Source organism: Bufo gargarizans, chromosome 2 (assembly GCF_014858855.1).
Source record: "Bufo gargarizans isolate SCDJY-AF-19 chromosome 2, ASM1485885v1, whole genome shotgun sequence".
Lineage (NCBI taxonomy): Eukaryota > Metazoa > Chordata > Amphibia > Anura > Bufonidae > Bufo > Bufo gargarizans.
This window is the reverse complement of record NC_058081.1, coordinates 179200598-179226192: the sequence shown is the minus strand read 5'-3', so window position 1 is coordinate 179226192 and position 25595 is coordinate 179200598. Positions and strand designations below refer to the sequence as shown.

The 25595-nt window shown below is 44.7% G+C and overlaps 1 protein-coding gene across 2 annotated transcripts in view; it reads left to right on the top strand.

Moving 5' to 3' along the window:
- APBA2 (amyloid beta precursor protein binding family A member 2) overlaps positions 1-25595 on the top strand; it is a 413133-nt gene that overhangs the window by 339573 nt on the left and 47965 nt on the right. For both annotated transcript variants that reach the window (XM_044283308.1, XM_044283307.1), the window contains one exon: positions 2454-2573. In XM_044283308.1, the coding sequence (XP_044139243.1) occupies positions 2454-2573 (120 nt within the window). The remainder of the gene's footprint in view (positions 1-2453; positions 2574-25595) is intronic.

Below are 25595 nucleotides of genomic sequence, written 5' to 3'. Positions count from 1 at the left end.
GTATTTTCATTACAGTTTCCACCCCCTAAAGCGCACCATTCACTGTGCACTTTAAACTGGGCTGTAGACATTTTATGAATGGGGCCGCATAAGCCGTCAGTACAGGCAGGAGTGCTGCTCCTGCCTGTGCCCCATGGAGGTTTACAAACTCCTGGCATAGCACATAGGTACCCTATACCCATGTACTAGGCCAGGATTAGCTGAGCGGAGCAGGCTCCTGCTCCGTTAAGCTAAGAGAACTTCATCAGGACTGTGTCAGCTCTTAGCTTAGTAAAGCAGGAGCCCGCTCCACTCAGCTAATCCTGGCATAGCACATGGGTACAGGGTTGAGGTGTACAGAAATGTCAGTTTTAAGCGCACAGGAAATGGTGCGCTTTAAGTAGGGAAATGTCTAATAAAAATAGAAAAGCCTTTAATAAAGTATATTAGAAAAAGTTTTATTAGGCTACTTTCACACTAGCGTTCGGGCGGATCCGTTCTGAACGGATCCGCTCATAATAATGCAGACGGAGGCTCCGTTCAGAACGGATCCGTCTGCATTAAAATGGAAAAAAAAAAGCTAAGTGTGAAAATAGCCTCGGACGGATCCGTCCAGACTTTCAATGTAAAGTCAATGGGGGACGGATCCGCTTGAAGATTGAGCCACATTGTGGCATCTTCAAACGGATCCGTCCCCATTGACTTTCATTGTAAGTCTGGACGGATCCGCACGGATCCGCACGCCTCCGCACGGCCAGGCGGACACCCGAACGCTGCAAGCAGCGTTCAGCTGTCCGCCTGTCCGTGCGGAGGGGAGCGGAGCGGAGGCTGAACGCCGCCAGACTGATGCAGTCTGAGCGGATCCGCTCCATTCAGACTGCATCAGGGCTGGACGGCTGCGTTCGGGTCCGCTCGTGAGCTCCTTCAAACGGAGCTCACGAGCGGACCAGCGAACGCTAGTGTGAAAGGAGCCTAAGGGTGTTAGGGATATCTAAAATTTTACTAAACTTACTCAAAAGTTTAGGCTACTTTCACACTAGCATTTTTGCTGGATCCATCATGGATCAGCAAAAACACTTCCGTTACTGATAATACAGCCATCTACATCCATTCTGAATGGATCCGGTTGTATTATCTTTAACATAGCCAAGATGGATCCATCATGAACTTTATTGAAAGTCAATGGGGGACGGATACGTTTTCTGTTGTGTCAGATTGTGTTTTGCTCCGCATCCCATGACGGAAAGAAAACAGCAGCACGCTGCGGTTTTCTCTCCGGCATGAGAAAGCAACCAAACGGAACGGAATGCATTTTGGAGCATTCTGTTCTGTTCAGTTACGTTTTGTCCCCATTGACAATGAATGGGGACAAAACGGAGGCATTTTTCTGGTATTGAGACCCTATGACGAATCTCAATACGGGAAAATAGAAATGCTAGTGTGAAAGTAGCGTTAGTTTTTCTTTAAAATCTTCCACAGTGCTAAAATCCCTATGTAGGTGCAGAAGTTTCTGTGTTTGGACACATAGGGGCAATAACCTTAGATAGGCTGTCTGGACCTGCACCAGATCTTTCACAGTGACTCAAGGTGGATTTACACAGGGCCACTAGAAGCTACATACAGCAATCTCCTTCACAGTGTGAGGACAAGGGATTGCTATTGCCATCGCTCATCCTCATACAGCTGCATTGTTTCTGGGCAGCACGATCTGCTGCCCAGAAACCATCATTTATCGGCAAGCGCTAGCAACATTTTCACTCTATGAACGACACAAAATGTTATAGGGGCTACATCCCTTTCCCACTAAGTCACAACCTTTTCTCGACCTTAAGCAATACTCCCTAGGTGAGCTAGACACCATGGATTTTTCAAAAACTGGATGCACCGAATTGTATCAAAAATGCACCCGAGGTTTCTAGGTGCATCAGTTAATTACATTAGTAAATGTGGGCCATACTATATAAGAGGAATCAGCTTGTTTACCTCAACACGTTTCCCATCATTAGCTCTCTCATCCACAGCATGAGTATATCAGATGTTAGCTATGTCTTCCTTAGAAATGTTTGCAAGACTCACCTGGATTTTGCCCCATGAGTTATTATGGGCTAGCAGACAGCATAAGGGAACATTGATATAAGCTCTGTAGGAGATTTTCTGATTTTAACATATGACGATGTGGAGATTGCTGAGTAGTCTACCCAAAGTTCTGGCTTTGTATGTATCAGATTATAAAACAGTATCCACTGTTTATGTCTATCAAAACGACCACTCCTGTCCGTGGGCTGTGCCTGGTATTGCAGCTCAGCCCAAAGCAACCTCTACCCACAGACAGAAATGGTACTTATCCGACCCCTTTAGCTTTATCTTTTCATGAGCTTATGATGACTCTTGTTTTCTTCATTTTTATGTGTCAAGACTTTAGCAGATTGTAATTTATGATTGATGGCAGCTTACTTTGGTCATGTCTTTTGCAGGGTCTTAAGAATCAAACGCAACTGAAACTAAATATTGTCAGCTGCCCACCTGTCACCACTGTCCTTATCAAGAGACCCGATCTGAAATACCAATTGGGCTTCAGTGTGCAGAATGGAATTGTAAGCTGAATTTGCAATAATTACTTCGTACTGGCTTTTGAATATATTTTCTTTGTTTAGTATTAACATACTATTTGGTATTACATTTTGCTTTCTCCCTCACCTTAGTCAAGAAGTTTATATATCTACTATGCAGATACATATTACATGAGATAACTTGTATAAATCTTGTACAGCTGCAAATGATAAAAGGCAGAAAATATGTGATCTTACTAGATCATCTCTAAAGCAGTAGTTTTCCTTAAAGTGTAGGTCTTCAGATTGGTATGGGTCAGATTCCCGGCCATCACCCCTACCTAACAGCAGTTTGCAGCAGCTACTGGAAGAACAGACTGATTGGCATAGGTTCCAGGTGTTGGACCCCCCCCCCCCATCCCAATTTGTTATTGATGACCTATTCTAAGGATAGGCCACAAATATCTATACCAGCGGTCAGCAACCTTCGGCACTCCAGCTGCTGTGAAACTACAATTCCCAGCATGCTCCATTCATTTCTATGGGGGTTCGGAGAAGAACAGAGTAAGTATGTATGCTGGGAGTTGTAGTTTCCCAACACCTGGAGTGCCGGAGGTTGCCTACCCCTGATCTATACCCTGGAAAATTGTGTTAAGGTGAAGCTTTATATTGATATTTTATCATCATGCTTTTAGGTATAAACTTCTGGGGGCAATTTATCTTGAGTGGAATTTTTTAAGTCAGTTTTTGCTTTGAGTCAGTTTTGTGTCTTCTTTGTCTACTATTAAAAAAGTCACAGTTTGTAAATCTGGCATGCATCTAATGTACATAGTCACCCATGCCCACCTTCCCACCCATTGTTTAAAGGGTGCCAAGAGTAGCGTAAAATCACAAAAAGCCACAAAAGGTTTGTGCAACAATGGTGTGAGCTAAAATTTGCCACTTTTTTCACCAGAATTCAGTTTCAAATGGATAGTAAATTCCCCCTGTGCGCTTATTAATTTCTAAATATATCTCTATAGAAGCTATAGCTTGAAGCTCCAAATCCTTTGCACAGATATAAATATGAAAGATAACATGTTTGGTACCTGGAGCTGCCACTAGAGGAAGAATATTGTGTTATTATTGAGTGCAATGTGTGACATATTCTTCACGTACATCACAAGAAAGAAAAAAAAACTTTGAAAAATACCCCTTTAACCCTAATGAATCAAGAATTAGAAAAACAATCAAGTTATAGTCTAATTTACCTAAAAAACTGAACAAAAGTCAGTTAACCACTATTGCTGTTCAGACTACATAATTTAAGGTCTATTGGTTTAAAAAATATAATTTGTAATTGGATTGAAAATTGGATTCATGATCGTATCCAAAGAGCTGTGGTCAATGATTCCTACTCTGAATGGTCCCCGGTTATAAGTGGTGTACCCCAAGGTTCTGTGCTGGGTCCCCTATTATTTAAAGGCAACCTGTCATCAACTATATGCTGACCTCACTGAGGGCAGCATAAAATAGTGACAGAAATGCTGATTTCAGCGGTGTGTCACTCATGAGCTAAAAGTAAGTGCTTGCTGAGAACCAGCATCATAATCATTGCAGCCCAGGTCTTGAAAATAATCAAATCTACTTAAGAAGAGTCCTGGTTATTCCTAATCTCCTGCTCTCCCGCCCATCTGCTGATGATTGGCCGTTCTCTCCTAGACAGAAAGGGAGAAAACTAGGTAGAAGACTGTCAGTCATCAGCAGGTGGGCAGGGAGAGCAGGAATTCATGAATAACCAGGACTCTTCTCAGGTGGCCGTGACTCTTATCCAGGCCCAGTCTGCAATAATTGTGATGTTGGTTCTCGGCAACCTCTTACTTTTTACTTATAAATGACAGACCTCTGAAATCAACTCACCGGTCTCTACTTTATACTGCCGTTAGTATGGGCAGAATAAAGTTGATGACAGGTTCCCTTTAATGTCTTAAAGGGGAGAGCAGTAGTCTATTGTAAAACATAACTTTTAATTCATCATGGATAAAAAAAGGAGTGAAATGCAAACTCCCTAAAGAATAGCCCCAATCCAAAACAAAACAAACAAAAATTTCATGATTTTCCTATTCCATGACGTAAAGTCATGATTTTATTAAAGACACGGAGGCGAGTATTGCTATAACTTCCTTTACTGTTACCATAGCAGCAAAGAATGAACATGTCAATCATAAATGAAAACCATAGCAACCGACTCCTCCCCACCATCCCAGCATATAATGACTCCACACTCTGGGATCATCCTCTTTCTTTGAGCAGCTACTCCAACTGCAGAACTCTCTGGAAACCGAACAGCCTGGACCACCGCCGACCGACTTGAACATCAGAACCAAACTCCTCAACAGAAGGAAAAACGGACTTCGATGGCATAACGAAACCAACACCGCACTCTGAACCGGAAGTGCAGAGAAAACAAACTCTCAACCTGTAGGATGAAAAACAAAACTGAGATAGAAACACAAGGTAATGGAACGAGTAATCCAACACCTAAATTCTAATTCAGAATAAATAGTACAGAAAACCAAAGGCATAAACATAGCAAAGGACAACAAATCCACACTAAGACAACTCTAGCAAGGGTGGGAAGGGTGGGCAATACTCGCCTCCGTGTCTTTAATAAAATCATGACTTTACGTCATGGAATAGGAAAATCATGAAATTTTATCACAAGACACGGAGGCTCCTATTGCTAGTTTAAAGCTGAGATATGACCGAATTAAAAGCATGTGTCGCGGGACGAAAATAAAACTCACGAAAAGTGGAAAACCTGGACCAATCCGCTAAACGCATAACATCCTCCAGACGGGCCCCCGAGACCGACATAGAGGTAGCGGAAGCACTGCGGCCAGAATGAGCTGTAAAGATATTGGTGTCAATACCCGCCAGGCCCAAAATCTCCTTAACCCAGCGTGACAGGGTCACGCTGGAGACAGGAGCATAGGGTCTCCTAAACGAGATAAACAGATTAGGGAAAGCAGGGACACGCAGGGAAGCCGTGCGAGATTCATACTCCTGTAAGCATGCAACCGGACAAAGTTGCGGGGACTGTCTAAAGGCAGGGTAAGAGACTGAACGGATGTTCGTCTTAGTACGTCTGGAAATTCCCTCTGGAGTAAAAGACCGTGCATCGTAGTCCAGAGCTCGGACATCAGAAACCCTCTTACAGGAAATGAGGCACAATAGCGTAACCAACTTCGCCGATAACTGGCGAAGGGACAACTGGTCATTAGACGACGACCAAGAGGACAAAAAGTTCAAAACCAACCCCACATCCCAAGTTGCCGAGAAACGAGGTCTGGGAGGCCGAGACAGACGAGAGCCCTTCAACAAGCGACAAACCAGAGTATGTTGTCCCGCAGGACAACCCTCAAAACCCTCGTGCCTAGAGGATATTGCAGATCTGTAAAGATTAATTGTACGATAAGCCTTACCGGAATCATACAAGGAGGACAAAAATGACAACACCGAAACTACAGGAGCTCGAACGGGATCCAGATTGTGCTCTCCGCACCAACGAGCCCAAGCGTCCCAGGCGGCTCTATAAGCCCGTCTGCTACTGGGGGCCCATGCGTTTTCCAGTAGGAAAACAGTTGTGTCCGAAACTCCAGACAGCGAGCCGGAACACCCGAGATCCTGCAAGCGAGAAGGCGAAGTAACCCTGCTCGAATAAGGGGGTGAGACTCCCCCATCGGGTCCCGTAGCAGAAAAGAAAGATCCGGAAGGAGAAGAGGGGGCTCCACCAACAGGTCCAAGACTAGAGGGAACCAAGGCTGAGATCGCCACAGAGGTAGGACTAAGACCAACTCCGCCGCCTGGCGCTGGACTTGAAGGAGAACCCGAGGGATCAAAGCAAATGGAGGGAAAGCGTACATCAACGCTCCCCCCCAATGTTGCAGGAACGTGTCCACCGCCTCCGCCAGAGGATCCGGCCGCCAGCTGAAGAACCTGGGTATTTGGGCGTTCAAACGGTTCGCAAATAAATCCACCGAAGGAGGACCCCAACGAGATGACAAGGCAAGGAATACCTCCTCGGCTAAGTTCCAATCGCTGGAATCCGAAAAGTAACGTGAATTCCAGTCCGCCAACACATTGTGGAGGCCGGGGAGATGCTCCGCTATCACTACGATACCTCTGGTGAGACAGAACTCCCAAAAGTCCTGCGCCAAGTAGGTCAGAACCGAGGAACGTGTTCCGCCCATCCCGTTGACGTATCGGACCGCGGACACGTTGTCCATCCGGAGCCTGATACAGGTCGTGACCGTGCCATTGGCGAAACTGCGAATCGCCAAAGACCCTGCCAGCAACTCCAGACCGTTGATATGGAAGCGAGACTCCTCAGAAGACCAGGGGCCTCCGGTGGAGATCCCATTGCAATGTGCTCCCCATCCGCGCAAACTGGCGTCCGATTCTATGATCAAGTCCGGTAGCAGACCGAACAGTGCTTTGCCATTCCAGACCGAAAGGTTCTGGATCCACCACTGTAGTTCGTCCCTCGTTTCGGGGTCCAGCGTGATCATATCTGAGTACGTGGCCCCGGTCCGGAGATGGGCAATCTTGAGCCTCTGGAGGGCCCGATAGTGTAAGGGGGCCGGGAATATGGCCTGGATAGAAGACGCCAGGAGTCCTATTAGGCGTGCCAAGTGTCGAAGGGACAACAGTGGCAGAAGAAGCGCATGCCGCAATTCCTTGCGAATTGATCGGACCTTGGACAGAGGGAGATGAAGTGTCAGGGAAGAGGAGTCTATCCTGAAACCCAGGAACTCCATCGACGTTGACGGAGTGAGACAAGATTTCTCCTGGTTTATAATAAAACCCAGTCCCGAGAGGAGATTGGCGGTCATGGACAGGTGTTTGCGGAGAAGGGACGGAGTTCGTGCCATGATAAGAATATCGTCGAGATAAATTATCATGCACACCCCTCTGCTGCGGAGCCAAGTGACCACAGGCTTCATCACCTTGGTGAAACACCAAGGGGCGGACGAGAGGCCGAACGGCAGGCAAGTGAAGCGCCATATTTGGTCTCCCCAACGAAAACGAAGCAGATCCCTGGACTGAGGAGCCACCGGGACCGTGAGATATGCATCCTTGAGGTCGAGTTTGACCATCCAATCGCCCGGAAGGAGCATGTCCCGCAAAAGATGGATGCCTTCCATCTTGAAGTGGCGATATTGCACTAGAGTGTTGAGGGATTTTAAATTGATAACTGGGCGCATCTGACCACCTTTCTTCTGCACCAGGAACATATTGCTGATCACGCCAGTGGTGTGAGGGGTAGTGCGCTCTATAGCTTGTTTGTGGACTAATTCCCTCAGTTCCTTGTGTAAGTGCTGCCGCAGCACGCCGGTCAATGGAAAGGGGTGGGGGGCAGGCAGAAGACTTGGGGGGGCTACCAAGTCTATTGTGAAACCTCTTATGGTGTCCAGTACCCACCGGTCTGAGGTGATCTCGGACCAGGCATTGAAAAAGAAACGGAGTCTGCCCCCGACACAATCTGTTGAAGAACACAACGGAAGAACGGGGTAAGTACTTACCGACTGGTCGGCGATAGGAGGGAGCTCCATGGAAATTCCTGGAACGTCCCGAAGCGCCCCGGGAGGGGAAGAAGGAAGGCTGGTGTCTGGGATCCTGGAGCGAGGATCTATAGTTGAAGGAGCCTCTTCCCGTGCCTCGGGAATGGAAATCGGACCGGCCGGACAGACGGCCCCTAGAGCTGCCGGCCCTACTGGAGAAACGGGTGTTAAACACTCTTTTCATGGATGTCTGAGCTTTGTCTAGAGCCGTGAAAGCTCTGACATATCTGCCCAATTCCTTTATGAAGGAGTCCCCGAACAGAAGACCTTGGGCATCCTTGCCCGCCTCAGACAACGCAAGGTTGGAGAGTTTCGGCTCCACCTTCATCAAAATAGACTTCCGTCTTTCAATGGCCAAAGAGGTATTCACATTGCCGGCAATGCATATGGCCCTCTGGACCCATCCTCCCAATTCAATGGGGTCTACAGATCTGCCCTCTGCCTTGGCGGACTCCGCCATGTCGAAGATCCTGGCCAGGGGTCCCATGATATCCAGGAGCTTATCCTGAACAGCCCGCAGAGCCGAGTGTAGCCCTTTTTTTGGATTAAACCTAGTCTTGGTCAGGAACTGGACCATCTTAGGATCCACGGTCGGTGTTTCACACACCTTATTGGGAATCAGAGGACGAGGGCATTCCGCCCGCAATTTGTTGCGGGATTCCTTACTTAAAGGAGCGCAGATTTTTTAATTCAAATACTGAGCCACATGGGTGGCCGGCAGTCATTCCGCGGAGCGAGGATGATGGAGCTCCTCGGGATTAAAAAGGGGGGTACCCAGGGAATCTACCAGGAGGTCGCCTGGGGCAGACTGTCCCTCTTGCCCACTAACCGTGGGTGCGTGCGGCACGGGGTCAGGTAATAAATCTAGAGGGTCAACCTCAATATCCTCGAGCTCCTCCACTGAGTCATAGTGAGACTCGTACCGTGCCTCCTCAATCGATTCCTTATCTGAATCAGACATTGGCTCAGGTAATGTCCTGGCCGTTTTCCAAGCGCGAGAGTGTTCTGCCTGTCGCGTGCAGGCTCTTTTTCGCGGGACAACCGCGTGGTCACGTGATGGATCACCATCGGTCACAGAGGTTCTGGAGGCAGACGGCCTGTTAAGGTCCGTAGCTGGGTCCTGAGTGGACAGAGCGGGCTGAGCGCACAGGGCCTGGGAGATCGACTGTGAAAGCGCCGAGGACATAGAGCCCATCGCAGCCATGATCGCATTTGAAATGGACTGCTGCAGCGCAGCGTTTTGCACCTCCTGTGAGGAATCATCAACGCGGTTAACGACTGTGGAAGGGTTAGGAGGGGTAGTAGAGACACCCTGCCTAGGGGTAGAAGAAGTACTACGGCGAGACATGAGGAGTGATGGTAGGAGTAATTCACCCCAGACCACCAAGGATAACACAGTAGACCTAGGAAAAGAAAGAAAAAGAGACTAATGAGGGCCTGAAGGAACAGAGCAAGCGATAGTGAGCGCAGGGGGTTACACAATCACCGAAGTATCAGCACAGGGGAAAACCAGAGGGAGCGTGGGGAAGACGCGACAGCTCCGGTGCAAGACGCCGAGGGTCACTGAGGAAAAAACGCAGCGAGCGGCCTAAATCCCACGAGATCGCGGGGAAAAACAGAACAGGGAGGCGTAAGATGGCGGCCGAAGTCTCGTGGATCGCGAGACCTCGGCCGGAGCGGAGATACAGGGAGGCCTAAGATGGCGGCCGAAATACCGTGAATCGCGAGAATTCGGCCGGCCAGACAGGCGCAAGCCCGGGAAACAGAACCGCCTCACGGTGAGCCCTGACAGGGAACCGAATCGAAAGATGGCTAAATAGGGGGACAGGTAGTGGGAAAAGGTGGACAAAGGCACCAGTCCAAAAAAAGGGGGTAAATTAAAACGACCGCAGTAACACAATGCTAAGGGGGAACAGAACCAGGAGGCAACCTGGACAAAAGTAAACAGCAAGCAATGCCCCTAAGACGCAAAATAGCATACAGTAAGACATATCATATAGGGTACTTATCTGCCAGGTAGCAGCAAAGAAAGAGAATGATCCCAGAGTGTGGAGTCATTATATGCTGGGATGGTGGGGAGGAGTCGGTTGCTTTGGTTTTAATTTATGATTGACATGTTCATTCTTTGCTGCTATGGTAACAGTAAAGGAAGTTATAGCAATAGGAGCCTCCGTGTCTTGTGATAAAATCAAATCACCCCAAAGCCGGGATAAAAATAACCAGTATGATATAAATGGATCAAGTTACCGGTAAGATGAATCTGCACAAGGTGGGAATGGAGGTGGACAGAGCTTGATGGACAGTCGCTCGATGTGGTTTTCACCATGCGAAGTTAATCAATAAATTTCACACCTGGCCGTACAACTGACCTTAGTGTGCGCTAACAAGGCTAGTATACCCTGATGACCTCCGAATACGGAGTCATTGCCCTGAAAAGAGCAGCCCCGTCTGCTATTATTTAACTTATTTATTAATGACATAGCGCATGGGATTAATAGTACTGTTTCTATTTTTGCAGATGACACCAAAAAATTTTATACGGTACAGTCTATGGAAGATAAGAATAAGTTACAAGCTGACTTTTACTATATTACTTAAAGGGAGTCTTTCACCTAAAATGACCATTATACACCACAAACATCATGATATCCATTACATTCCCCATATTATAATCTTACCTTTCATATTGCTGTCCATCGCCTATTCTCTCTTAAAAACGCTTTTAATCCATATGCTAATTAGGTTCTGAAGGTGCCCAGGGGCGGCATTTATGCGGCCGGTGCCCAGGCTCCACGGCGCTGTTCAAATCAAACCCCTCCCCTTTCACCCCTCTGGCCCGCCCTTGGTTCTTGAGATACCATCCTCCAGTCAATGACAGATCCGGCGCCTGCGCACTCCATTACCCACTAGGGCAGAGGCAGCAGAGCGTTTAATGCGCATGCGCCGGCCCGTACATCCCGATATTTTGGTACTTCCGCCGGCTAGATCGGGCCAGCGCATGCGGATTAAACGCTCTGCTGCCTCTGCCCTAGTGGGTAATGGAGTGCGCAGGCGCAGGCGCCGGATCTGTCATTGAGTGGAGGATGGTATCTCAAGAACCGAGGGCGGGCCAGAGGGGTGAAAGGGGAGGGGTTTGATTTGAACAGCGCCGTGGAGCTTGGGCACCGGCCGCATAAACGCCGCCCCTGGGCACCTTCAGAACCTAATTAGCATATGGATTAAAAGCGTTTTTAAGAGAGAATAGGCGACGGACAGCAATATGAAAGGTAAGATTATAATATGGGGAATGTAATGGATATCATGATGTTTGTGGTGTATAATGGTCATTTTAGGTGAAAGACTCTCTTTAATATGTTGACAAACTTACTGTTTGGGCCTCCACTTGGCAAATGAGGTTCAACATAGATAAATGTAAAGTTATGCAATTGGGGGCTGATAATCTGCATGCAGCATATGCCTTAGGGGAAGTAAAACTGGGAGAGTCACTTGTTGAGAAGGATCTGGGTGTATCAGTAGATCATTGACTAAATAACAGCATGCAATGCAAGTCAGCTGCCTCTAAGGCCAACAGAATTTTGTCTTGTATTAAAAGAGGTATGGACTCTCGGGACAGGGATGTAATATTGGCACTATACAAAGTGTTGGTGCGGCCTCAACTGGAATACGCAGTTCAGTTCTGGGTACCAGTCTATAAAAAGGAAACCCTGGAGTTAGAAAACGTACAGAGGAGAGCAACTAAACTCATAAAGGGCCTGGAAGATCTTAGTTACGAGCAAATATTAAATTAACTGAATTTGTTTAGCTTTATAAAAAGGATGTCTAAGGGGGAACATGATTAACCTGTACAAATATATAAATGGGCCATACAAAATCTATCAAGGGACGATATTCTGTGTTAAACCCCTTCAAAAAACAAGGGCCACTCCCAATGACTGGAGAAAAAAAGATTCAGTCATAAGAGGCAACAAGCATTCTTTACAGTAAGATCTGTGAATCTGTGGCATAGCCTGCCGCAGGAGGTCAGCTAGGCTTAGGTTCCAGCGCATGAGCACTTCCACGTTAAGGATTTGCTCATGTTGTCAGCAGTCAGGGAAAGGCTCAGGGATTGTCAGCTGGTGACCCTTCCCTGTTCCCTAGCTTTGGGGCGTAGCCTGGTGTTTTGTTGCTTTTGTTGTATTTGGTTTGCTTTCCTTCCCTCACCTACCATGACATTATAAACCGCCCATACCGTAATTTTTTTCCCCTTGCTCTGTGCAAAATGGAAGCTGTTGTGGATTGCATGCAGGAATTGTCTTGGGACCTCCGTAATTGTGTTGTACTTTGTTAGAGATTCCTGGCATCTGGCTCCGCTGGTGGGAACCAGGCCAGCCTGGACCCTAAGGTCGCTCTCCCAGATAGGTTTTCTGGCAGAAGTGATAACTTTGTTCTGTTCAGGGAATCCTGTAGATTGTATTTTCATCTCATCTGGAGACGAAAAACAAAGAGTGGGGATTATCATTCTCTGCTAAAAGGTGATGCCCAGTCTTGGGCCTTTTCTCTGCCGATTGGTTATCAGTCCCTCCGATCGGTGGATGAACTTTTTAGAGCCCTGGGCCTGATTTATGATGATTCAGACCGTGTCTCTCTGGCTGAATCTAAGCTGCGTAGCTTGAGTCAGGGAGAATGTTCTGCTAAGTCATATTGTGCTGAATTTAGAATATGGACGACTGACTCGGAGTGGAATGATCCAGCTCTCCGTAGTCACCTCTGTCAGGGGCTGTCTGAGAGACTAAAAGATGCCCTTGCATTTAATGAAAACCCAGATTCTTTGGAGGCGGCCATGTTCCTAACTGTACGGATTGATAGACGCCTGAGTGAGAGGTGCAAGGTTCCCCTCACCCAGGATGCACTATCATTTGGGGAAACTGTTCCTCCTGTCCCTCGGGGCACTGTGACACTTGCACCAGTGCCTGAGGATGAACCTATGCAGTTAGGTCAGGTCTCTTCTTGCCCTGGTAATAGGAACCCTAGAGGCCAGAGAAGATACTGTTTATTCTGTAGTAAAGAAGGACATTTCATTAATGTGTGTCCTTTGAGGAAGCCTCAAGTCAAAAAAAAAGGAGGTTCTTTCTAATAAAATGAGCTCCATTACCCTTGGTAGCGTGAATGGGGAGTCAGAAAAGGTATATTTGTATTCTACCTGCAGTACCCGATTTCTCTTGCTTGCCATGGTGGCGCTTGAATCTGAAAATATTGAGTTAGAAGTATTTGCGGACAGTGGTGCAGGAGTTAACCTTGTTGATTATCAATTTGTTCAATTTGGTCATGGTTTTATAACAAGCGCATTAAGCAAAGTAATATCAGCATTTGCTATTGATTCCGCTACTCTCTCTCGCAAAAGTATCTAACTCATATGGTGCAGGATATTTATTTGAGGGTGGGTGATTCTCATGTTGATTCCATTTTTTGTTTTGTTCTGAAAGATTTGCCTGCTCCTCTGGTATTGGGTTTACCATGGTTGATTAAACATAACCCAGTATATATAATAATTGATTTGCTAGCTAGACAAATCAGTAATTGGAGTGATTTTTGTATGGACAACTGTCTCGGCGCATCTATTTCTGTGGTTTCCACTAAGGTGTTACCTTTGTTTCATTCTGATTTTGCTGATGTGTTCTCTGAGGGTGGAGATCACCGAGAGTATGATTGTCTGATCCATCTTATTCCCGGAGCTAAATTGCCAAAATCTTGACTATATCATTTTTCCCAACCCGAAAGAGTAGCTATGCAGGAGTATATTGCCGAGAGTTTGACAAAGGGGCATATTAGGCCATCTAAGTCACCTGGCAGCTGGCTTCTTTTTTGTTAAAAAAAAAAAAAGACGGGACCCTTAGACCATGTCTAGATTTCCAGGAACTGAATCTCATTACTGTCCATGATCCTTATCCTCTTCCCTTGATCCTGTATTTATTTGATCAAATTGTCAGAGCCAAGGTGTTTTCTAAGTTGGATTTGAGAGGGGCTTATAATCTGATAAGAATCAGGGTAGGGGATGAACGGCAAAACCCCTGAGGGCCACTTCTTGAGCCTGGTCATGCCCTTTGGTTTCACTAATGCCCCAGCAGTCTTCCAGCACTTTATCAATGACATTTTTCATCATTTGGTGGGGAGGTTTGATGTTATTTACCTCGATGACATACTAATTTACTCACCCGATATGGAGACTCATCAGGATCATTTAATACAAGTATTATTAATCCTTCGGGACAATAAATTGTATGCTAAGTTGGAGGAATGTGTGTTTGCTGTCCAGGAGATGCAATGTCTGAGTTACTTACTTTCTGCCTCAGGTTTTCGCATGGATCCTGAAAAGGGATCGTCCGGAGAATCAGAAAGCTCTGATGTGGTTTTTGGGTTTTACTAATTACTACTGAAAATGTATCCTGAATTATTCCACTATTGTCAAGCCTTTGACTCGTATGAGTAGGAAGGGTGTGGACTTCTCAATCTGGACGGAAGAAACATTACAGGCTTTTTCTGCTATAAAGGAATGTTTTGCTTCCACTCCCATTCTAATGCAACCCGAGGTGTCTCAACCCTTCATTGTGGAGGTTGACGCGTCAGAAGTCGGAGTCGGAGCAGTTTTGTTGCAGGGTCCCTCTTCCTCCCCTGCCCCGCCGCAGCACATCTATCTGTATTGCTGTCCTGAGGACAGCGATATAGATGACTATGGAGATGAGCGCTTCCACAATGGAAGCTCTCATCTCCCTGTGCCCTTCCGCCGCCCCCCACATGTCACCAGGGTCGCACCACCTGGGGCCATCACCTCACTTTGCCTAATTGGCGGTGCGGCCCTGGAATTTTTGCATGGCCACCCGGGCCCCCCCACGATACGCCACTGGCCAGCGGAGTTCAAGAGGCAGCTGCCTTGGGCCCCCCAAAAGCAACTGGGCCCAGGGGAGCTTCCCCTTTTGCTCTATGTTTAAGACGACCCTGACTGAGAAGCATCTCAGTGCAAGGAACGCTTTACAGTGATGCGTCACCTTCCAGGAGCAGAATATGTCAGAATAAAACTTCACATTCCGACCACTCCTGATGAAAAAAGGTCCATAAAAAATATGTTTGTCCTGCTCTCCCCATCCCCTACTGGTACTGTCAGTAGTTTAGCATGGTCAAAGCTGCCGACAGATTCCCTTTAACTTATCTATTTAGGATATTACAATCAGTAGGTTCCATTCAAATATACCAGGTGCTGCAGAGCATGCTTAGTTCTCAAGAAAAAAAAGGAGATATTATGGGCAATTTTTATTTATTTATTACAGATGTATCCTTCTTATTCTGGACATCCCTGACTTTAATCAAAGACTATATTTTTTTTAAAGACATTTGACAACGTTGTTATTGTGTTATACGCAAATCTATTTATCTATCTCATATCTGTCTATCTATCTATCTTACTATACATCGTCCACTACTTTGATAATCATATACATTGTATATTTATTATATATGCACATGCAAAGCTTCATGCTAATCTGTCTGGCCAAATATAGCTTTTCAGAAAATCCATTTTTCTGTTTATGTTGCTTTAGAAGCAGTTTGGTGCCATCTACTGGAAAAAAAAGAACTACATTACTCCAGAGTGATAGAAAATCACAAAACCGAATGATTTATCTATCACTCTATCTGTCTGTCTGTCTGTCTGTCTGTCTGTCTGTCTATCTATCATTTATTTATCCTAATCTAGTCTATATTTCATTAAAACTAGATTAGTAACACTGTATACATTTATATACAGTGGAGCAGGATACTAGCCAGCGTAATGCTACACAAAAGAAATCATACTAGGGCTAAAATGAAATTTCCTAATGTCCCCCTGATATGTTTCACTGCTTCTGTGGCATCATCACCGGCAGATATAGAGAGGTTGTGAGGCCACGACTGATATATCTAGATTGCGTTGCTGCAGAAATTGCAAAACTGGTCAGACATTAGGCAATTTATTGTTGTTGGTAAGTGTTAGGGCAGTATTCTGGATGCTAGCCTCAAATTGACGTAAAATATAAGAGTGAAACTGGATCGCACATCCTCAATACTATGCTATATATCTAATAACTGCTTCTCAGCATAGTTAACATTGCTTCTCAGCGCAATTTAGGCTACTTTCACACTGGCGTTTCTGGGTCCGCTTGTGAGATTCGTTTCAGGGCCCAAAACTGATCAGTTCAGCCCCAATGCATTCTGAATGGATAAGGATCTGTTCAGAATGCATCAGTTTGGCTCCGTTGCGCCTCCATTCCGCTGTGGAGGTGGACTCCAAAACGCCTGGCGGTGCGGACCCAAATGGATCCGTCCTGACTTACATGTAAATCAATGGGGATGTATCCGTTTTCACTGACACAATATGGTGCAGTTGAAAACGGACCGTCCCGCATTGACTTTCAATGTAAGTCAGGAAGGATCCGTTTTGATGTAGAGTTTTTTTTTAAAGAATAATGCAAACGGATCCGTTCTGAACGGATACAAATGTTTGCATTATTGGTGCGGATCTGTCTGTGTAGATACAAGATGGATCCGCACCGAACACAGGTGTGAAAGTAGCCTTATAGTATACTTACATCTATGTTGCATACTGTACATGAGGCAGTGATATAAAATGTGATCAAAAAGCATAGGCCCACTCACCACGACAAGGTTGCCTCCTCGAGTGGGAACCTACTCTAACCCTAAGTTCACACCTGAGCGTTTTACAGCGCGTTCAAACGCGCTGTAAAACGCTCAACACATGAAAAGCAATGCTTCCCTATGGGAATGGTTCTCACCTGGGCGTTTTACAGCGCGTACGATCGCGCTGTAAAACGCCTGACGCTCAAACAAGTACTTGAGCTTCTTTGGGGCGTTTTGACGCGCGTTTGTGGCCATAGGACACTGCAGTCAATGACACAAACGCGCATCAAACGCGCGTTTACTATTACAAAAAACGTTTGACGCGCGTTTGGGAAACGCTCAGGTGTGAAAGCAGGGTAAAATTGGCGAGGCCTGTGCGGCGACCACCAGCGCTGCAGCACTGCACCAATAGGTAGCGGGACCAAGCAGCCAAACAACGCCCCTGCTGTCTGGCAGAGCCACCCTGGCACTGGGCCCCACCAACCCACCAGCACAGCACCAGAGCAACAATGGCCGCCGCACAGCACCGCACCATGTGAACAGTTGTCAAAGCTCACTTTATCACATATTCTCAGGATCTCCAACTGAGAGGTGGTAGGAATTTAGACACCCTTAGGCCTAGTTCACACGAACGTTTTTTTTGCGAGTGGTTCCGCAAAAAAACTGAATGTGTTCCGTATGCATTCCGTTTCTGTATTTCAGTTTTTCCGTTGAAAGATAGAACATGTCCTATATTTGGCTGCAAATCGCGTTCCGTGGCTCCATTCAAGTCAATGGGTCGGCAAAAAATGCATCCGTATGTGTTCTGTATCTGTTCCGTTTTTTCTGAACCATCTATTGAAAATGTTATGCCCAGCCCAATTTTTTCTATGTAATTACTGTATACTGTATATGCCATACGGAAAAACGGAACAGAAACGGAAACACAGCAGAACTAAAAAACGGAACAACGGATCCGTGAAAAACGGACCGCAAAAAACTATAAAAGCCATACGTTCGTGTGAACTAGGCCTTATGCAGTCTTCTGCTAATTAAAACCACCTGGGCCGAATGGGAAGGAGTGCTGATACCAGAGGGGGAAAAAATGAATAGATTCTACAGGACATGTAAAATATAAGAGTGAAACTGGATCGCATATCCTCAGTACTATGCTATATATCTAATAACTGCTTCTCAGCATAATTAACATCGCTTCTTAGCGCAATCTATAGTATACCTACCCCTATGTTGCATACTGTACATGAGGCATTGGTATACAATTTGATCAAAAACATAGGCCCACTCACCACGACAAAGTTGCCTCATCGAGTGGGAACCTACTCTAAATTTGGCGCGGCGCTGTGAGGCGACCACTGGTGCTGCAGCACTGAAACCAATAGGCAGTGCGACCCAGCAGCCAAACAACGCCCCCGCTGTCTGGCAGAGGCACCCTGTGTGATTGGCAGGGGCCACAGCAGTTGGACATCTGCCAATTATCACCTATCCTCTAGATTGAGTATAAGGAGCTCATTTATTAACTGATATCCGTCACTTTTGTGGCGTGTGAGAAAATCTGGTACTTTTCCCCACTCACCCCACTTTTGCCGAGAAAAGGAGGTGTGGTATGCATAGGGAAGAGGGTGGGCCTGCAGGCCTGTCACATTCATCATTTTCAACGCCAGTTTTTGGCGCAGAAAATTGCTTAAATGTACGCCAGCAAGGAAACTGGTGTAGATTTAAGTTTGTCGCATGGCCTGCTGGAGGAAGTGTCTACGTTATGTAGAGGCCTGTACCTCCACATAACTTTGGCTCTTCCTCCATCAGTAAAGAGACTAAGTGTCTCTAACTAAGGGCAACATAAATAAGTGACTGATTCGCTTATCAAAATGCTGGGTCCCTTTCTTTAATTGACCCAGTCAATCTGCCAACATCTTGTATTGAAAAGCTCCAGCTGATAATGATGAGTCATGAATATTTATGAGCTCCTGACTCTCCCCGCCCACCTGCTGCTGAGTGACAGTTTGTTGCCATAGGAATCAGCAGCAGGTGGGCAGGGGAGTGGCTAAAGCTCTGAATTAAATATACACTGGACTCAATGACATCACGCTGGACTCAAATCAGCTCATTAGCATGCGGCATGCGGCATCTTTGTGTGTATATTATGAGGAAACCATTTGTCACATCAGTAAGTGAATACATCTAAGGTACTTTTTAGTAGTTAATGATTGTATATAATTAGTTAGATTATAATCAAATATCCACATGACAGGTTCCCTTTAAGCCCAGTATGTAAATCGGTAGTCTTAATAAATCAGCCCGTGTTTGTAGTGGGACAACACCTTTAAGCCCAAGTTTCTATGTATACTATGTGTCTGCTATGCTCCAATCAGCAAACACTGCTTTGCCTGCTCACTGATTTAACATTACAGTTTCTTTAAAGCATGACATTTAGAATCATTGTTTCATGTAACATACACCATAATGGGCTTTAATTTACCATCAGCGAAAGTGTCCTTGAAAATAGTTTTCAATTGTTGGAAATCATACCAATAGCAGCTGAATATTCCATTCGCACATTATTGCTCTTTTTGTGCACTTTGGGCTGTATTATTTACATAACCTTTGCAATGTTTTGACAGTTTAGGTGGGAAGTGCAGAAAACAAAATAATAGAACAAAATGATTCAGTCATTGTATCTGTAGCGACAGGAAAATGTATTTACCCCTTTCCACATGTCAGATGATTGCACATTTGTCAAACTAATTGCTTTCAGATTTTTATAGAAAATTAACTGGAGGGAATTTGAGTAAAGATATAACAAATTTTGAAATATGTTACTGCATTTTGTAAAGATCCACTTTAGGATAAGATCGACGTAGAGTAAACAAACGGAAAATCTAACATATCTGTAACATCATTTGCTGTTTCTGTTGTTTGCTGTGGGCCATGTACTGTGCAGTATACACAATGAAACTTCTAGTGTGTATATTCGGGCTATGTGCTGTCGACAGATGATCTTTAGATACTACTATTGTTTTTTTATTGTGTTATTGTCATAAAAGGGGTCAACATTTGGTGCATATTGGAGTAATTTAGTGCAATTATTGTAGCATCAAGTGTTCAAGAAAATATCCACTGCACCTAGCTCGGCAAGGTGGCATGGCTTAGTGAAAAGGTGTTGGGACTGATTTAACATGAATTCAAAAGATTTGAAAATAAATTAGCTTACGCAGGCTAAGTGAATATAATTACTTAATGTGATAAAAATATTAAACAGACAAATCAAATACAGAGTCATAAAAGTAAATAACATCACTGGCCTACAACACAATACAATCTGGGGGGACTCCTACACCCCATGTTGATACAAGAGATAGGGATAGCCCTTACAACATCCTGCCTGGATGGTGTTCCTCTATGGAGTTCAAATTAACTGTCTGTTTGCAGCAAAGCTTATACCTTTTGGCCCCTCCCCCCAAGAATGTCCAGTGTGCAGAACGCGTGTTGATACTGTATCTATGTAATGGGCTTGGTTCTGGTGCCGTATTCATGTAATAGGCTTGTTCTGGTGAAATCCAAATTGAATTTCAAGAACTTCTGTCATCACTACTAGTAGAGAGACCTGCAGTGACAGAGTACTGAGGTATAGGCCTGAGCATAACATTGAGGAGCATATTGGTTGGCTCGTAGAGAGTGGAGGAAAGCCTGACGAAAGCTGTGAACAGTCAAGGTCCAGAATAGCAGTTGTAGCAGAGTGTGGTGTATAGTGGTGGCCTTGCGGTTCGCCCGGCGGTCGTTTTGCGGCAAACTTTGCATGTTCGCGATTCGCCGAAGATGCGAACATATGGAGATATTCGCGCCTGCCATATTCTTCTACATTGTGAAGAACTTTGACCCATGACACATCCATCAGGTGGTACAGGACAGCCAATTGAGACGTTTCAGCACATGGACATACCCCCTACCTTATAAATAAACCTGATCTGGCCGCCATTTTACATTCTGTGTTTTGCCAGTGTAGGGAGAGGTTGCTGTGTGGAGCAGGGACAGACTGTTAGGGACACCAAACACTAGCTAATAGGGCCACAAAAGTCCTTTTAAGGACTGGTATAGGTGTGCTATCGATAGGTGTGATACACAGAGGGGTGTGATATACTTATAATATACTTTTATAATGAGTCAAAAACACATAGATCTATATAGTGATCACCTGGAAGTCAGGGGCCTAGGAGCTAGAGGCTTACTAGGGCCATTTTTATATAGGGTAAGGTTCCAGACGGGGTCGTTCTTATCAGGGCGGGTGGTCTGTGGTTAGGCTATCAGGGCCAGAATAGCACCCCCCTGTAGGGCGATATCAGAAACAGTTCTTTGCCCACCCTGTCCTTCAATACCACATCATCATCTAGCCCAGGGATGGATGTTTTTTTGCTTTCCGTCCAGGATTCATATGATTTCTGATTTGGTGCCGCCGAGCACTTGTTATTGCCTACCACATCTATGCTTTTTGCTTAACTTTAATAATTTTATTTATTTTCATTTTGAGGGATATCTTTTCCATTCACATGTCCTCAAAATGGATCCACATCCGTTCTGCAATTTTGCGGAACGGGTGCAGACCCATTCATTTTCAATGGGGCCGGAATGTGCTGTCCGCATACGCATTTGTGGATCCGCATTTTCAGATCCGCACCTCCGCATCCGTGCTTCCGTTTCCGTAAAAAAATAGAACATGTCCTATTCTTGTCCGCAATTGCAGACAAGATTAGGCATTTTCTATTATAGTGACGGCGATGTGCTGTCCGCAAATTGCGGAATGCACATTGCCGGTGTCCGTGTTTTGCGGTTCCGCAAAACACTTACGGGTGGGTAAATGGACCCTCATAGTGACATTATTAAAGGTTACGTTTTATCTTCATGTATATTCTAATGGATTGCCTTCCTTGTACAATGTTATAATATACTTTCTATGTTAGAAAGTATATTATAGTGCATTTGTATTGTGCGGCAGTTGTGTGCGGTTCTGCTGCGATACTGCAGGTATATAGAGGAACAAGCGTTATTGGAAGAAATAATTTCTACTGGTGTGATATACCAGTCGCCCCCCTCAAATAACAGATTGAAGCGGGGTGTTATCTACCAATATACTTTCTTTATAGTGCATTTGGGTACTGTATAGTGCATTTGCGCATGCCCGTACTCGAAAATTATATTGCCGATATTTCACATTGAAAAAAAAAAATGAATGGAGATCACAAATTCGAATAATACATCTGGTATGTCACTGTCCATGTTGTGGGACTATTTGTGCCCTTCTAGCAATTATTTCTTGGCTGCAAATATGAGCTGAAGGTTTTTCAGATTCGCCTGCCATTAAAATGAATGGGACCTGCCGCGAACTTGCGATTCGCGAACATTTGATTGCGTTCGTGAACTGTCCCGGCAGATGTTCATCCATCACTATTGGTGTATGCTGTCCTTCAGTCTTGTAGATCCAGAGAGAAAGGGACTGAGAGAGAACTCATTGGGGTTCTCAGAGGCGTCTCTGCAAGAAGCCAGCAAGCTTATGGGTCTGAAAGAAAGTCCATAGTATTTGGGAGCATGGGAGCCTGAATGCTGAGTTGCTGGTGGCTGAGGATCATGAAAGTGTGTAGTGAGGAACAAGAGGAACAAGAAGAAGAGTTACTTTTACTTTTATTTTCTTTAGTTTACTGAAATGATGAGGGGTGTGGTAAACTCAATAAAATGCCAATTCCAATCCAGCACAACTGCTCTGTCATCTTCCTGAGCTGCAGCTGGTGACGTATGACTGAAGTGGTGCCATTCAGTATACTTTATGTGACACAGAGTGCTTTTTATTAGTACTGTATGTTTTTTTTAGAGAATATTTTTTTTTCTTTTCTAGCTGTCTAGCTTTTCTGCAACCCCTTTAAAGACTAATCCACAAACCAGAGTCTGTAGTGACCATGGCCATGCTGTAGGGAATTCCTAAAAAGCTGGCAGGTGCTGGTTAACAGGTCACAAAAGCCTCACGATATATGCAAGAGCTGCTATATGTTCGGTCTGCATTCACCCTCACTAACTCTCAAATATGTTTTCTTAAAAATAAACCAAGACCTCCACTAGGTTTTTGTGTTTTCAGTTATGATAAACGGCTTAGAATATAAATTCCTAGAACACTATAGAGTAAACCTCTCTGCATATTGTTATATTAAAGTTCCTAACCACAATGTACCACTAGATGGCAGGCTTCCCTCTACTATGAATATTTCTTCCCCCCCTCCAAAGGAAACAATACCATAAAAGCTATTTCCTACAGTAATCACAGAACCATTTTAGCATTAGTAAATTGGACCATGATTTTATTTGCATCAGTTTTATCTGACAGCATAAAGTATTATACATTTCCTATTATAAAAGATCATTAAGAAAAATCAGTACAATCAAACCTGATTGCAGCCATTTGTATAACCTTCTGTCTGACACACAGAATGCTTCTCCCACCAGTTCTAAATATAATCAGCATATGCCACTTTTATGCCTGGGGCCACGTTAGGTATGAATTATCACAAATTCATATCAGTTGTCCTTAGGCACAAAAGGGGAAATTTATAGCAGCCTATCAGATTCCACCTTTCATTTTCAGAGCCCTTTTTGAAAATGAAAGGATCAATATGATTGGTTGCCATGGGCAACTAAGTCAGATTCTCAGTTTGCTAAGAACATTGAAAAGATGTGAGTTTATATAAATCGATTATTATAAAGAACTCTATCTGAAGACCAGTCTTTAATGACGACCTAATACCACTTCTGACATATTCATTTTAACCCTTTAAACGGGTTGCTCACCCCTGAAGACCTTTTCTGCAGGCCCGACAGCATGATCGGATCAGCGGTGGTTATCATACTTGCCTTATCTCCGCCACTGGTTTCTGGCCCCATCAGTCAACCTAGGTCTCAGGCTTTCTCGCGTGGCATATAATATTATCATTATGAGACCTCAGGGAGACACTTAAACTTTTTTTTCTTGTATTTACGCTTTTCTCCTATAACTGGGGCATCCAAGGGAATCCCAGTTACAAGGGAAAACTGCCACTGTGGGGGCATTGTACACACGAAGAGCTGATCAGGGTCTGCTAAGATCCAGCAACTCTGCTCTGCCGGAGACACCCAGCATCATATGATAGCCAAGTCCAATGGAAGAAGTGGCTGCTCCCCCTATTCACTGCAGAGCTTTCATTGAGCGCATTGTAAATAAATAAATAAACCATACGCAATACGGCTCACTTGAAGTGGTGAATCATACAGTGCTGTAAAGAAGCATCAACTGCGGTTCTTTATGAAGGTTGGATTAAGCTTTAAACGTGAGGCAGGATGGTGGCTCAGTGGTTAGCACTGTTGCCTTGCTGCGCTGGGGTCGTGGTTTCAAATCCAACCAATGACAACATCTACATGGAGTTGTATGTGTTTGCCTGGGTTTCCTCTGGGTACTCCAGTTTCCTCTCACACTCCAAAGACATACTGATAGGGAACAATTTGTGAGCCCGATTGGGGACAACAAGTGATGATAATGACTGTAAAGCGCTGCGGAATATGTCAGTGCTATATAAGTCAGTAAAATAAAATCATAAAATAGACAATGTACATCCAGCAGAATGGTGATACATAGAACACATCATGTAAAGCACTTTAGGAAGATTTGACCTCACTTAACTCCTAAACATGTAAATATAGGTAATAACTGATGGTTGTAGTGTGTTTCTAAGTAAATTCTAGCCTATACTAATATATTACATGACCCCCTCTCCATTGGAAAAACCTGAGCTGAATACAATATGGTGGATTTCAAAATGGCTTCGAAACATGTTTCCATCACCAAATAATCCACCCTCCCAATTATTACTTTTACAATTTTTACAGTTTTCTGCAAGTGATAAATGGGCTAAAGGCTAAATTAAAACATCATTTTGGGTTTACATTTGGTGGGACCATTTAAAGGGAATTAAAAAAAATATGTATTCACCAATCCAATGGTGCCATTCTGATTCTTGTCTGGTTCCTGCTGTTATTCACTTACTAGTCCCAGCTTGACGTGCCAGAAAAACCAGAAAAGGCATGCCAAACTGGGCAGGTTATAGGTGAGGGTGAATACGTTTTTTTTTTTGGTTTTGTTTTTTATACTTTGTGTTCCTTCTAATAAGGGCCTTTGAATGAAAATGTCTTTGCCTAGCCATATTCTGAGATGCCTTTTTTTTACCGGATGAGCAGTGATTTTTATATGTACCATTTTGGTGTATGTGCAACTTTTTGTAAATTGGCTATTTTAATTTTTTTTGTTACAGCACTCATCATGCCTGATAAAATATTTTTAGATTTTTACGTTGTGGCCATGGCAGATCTAGAGAGCTCCGACAGACGGTTCTCTCTGCCGAAGAGCCTGCAGGAGAGCAGGACACAAGTGTGAAACTACGGTAGTCTTATCTTCTGTAGATTCCGCCCTCCCCCTGCAAATTCAGATGGAAAAGCTGCCATGTATCTTCTACATGTGAATGTACTCTAAAGCCCAACATGCATAGCAAATCCATGTGCATAGACTCTACATGGGGATATGTGGAGTTCCCCCGGTTGAATACTCTTCCTATCAACCTGACCATATTGAATGTACAGTATGTGTATGAGGCAGTCTAATCTACTCACACAGAGCACAGCCCGGACAACTGAAATGACGTGAAGTATGAAATAGAAGACTGCTGTGATATTTGTCTGCCACTATACTGTAAACTATATGGGTTGAGATTGAGCTTCATCTTGTACTATGTGAGAGTAGGCATCAAGTTTTGCC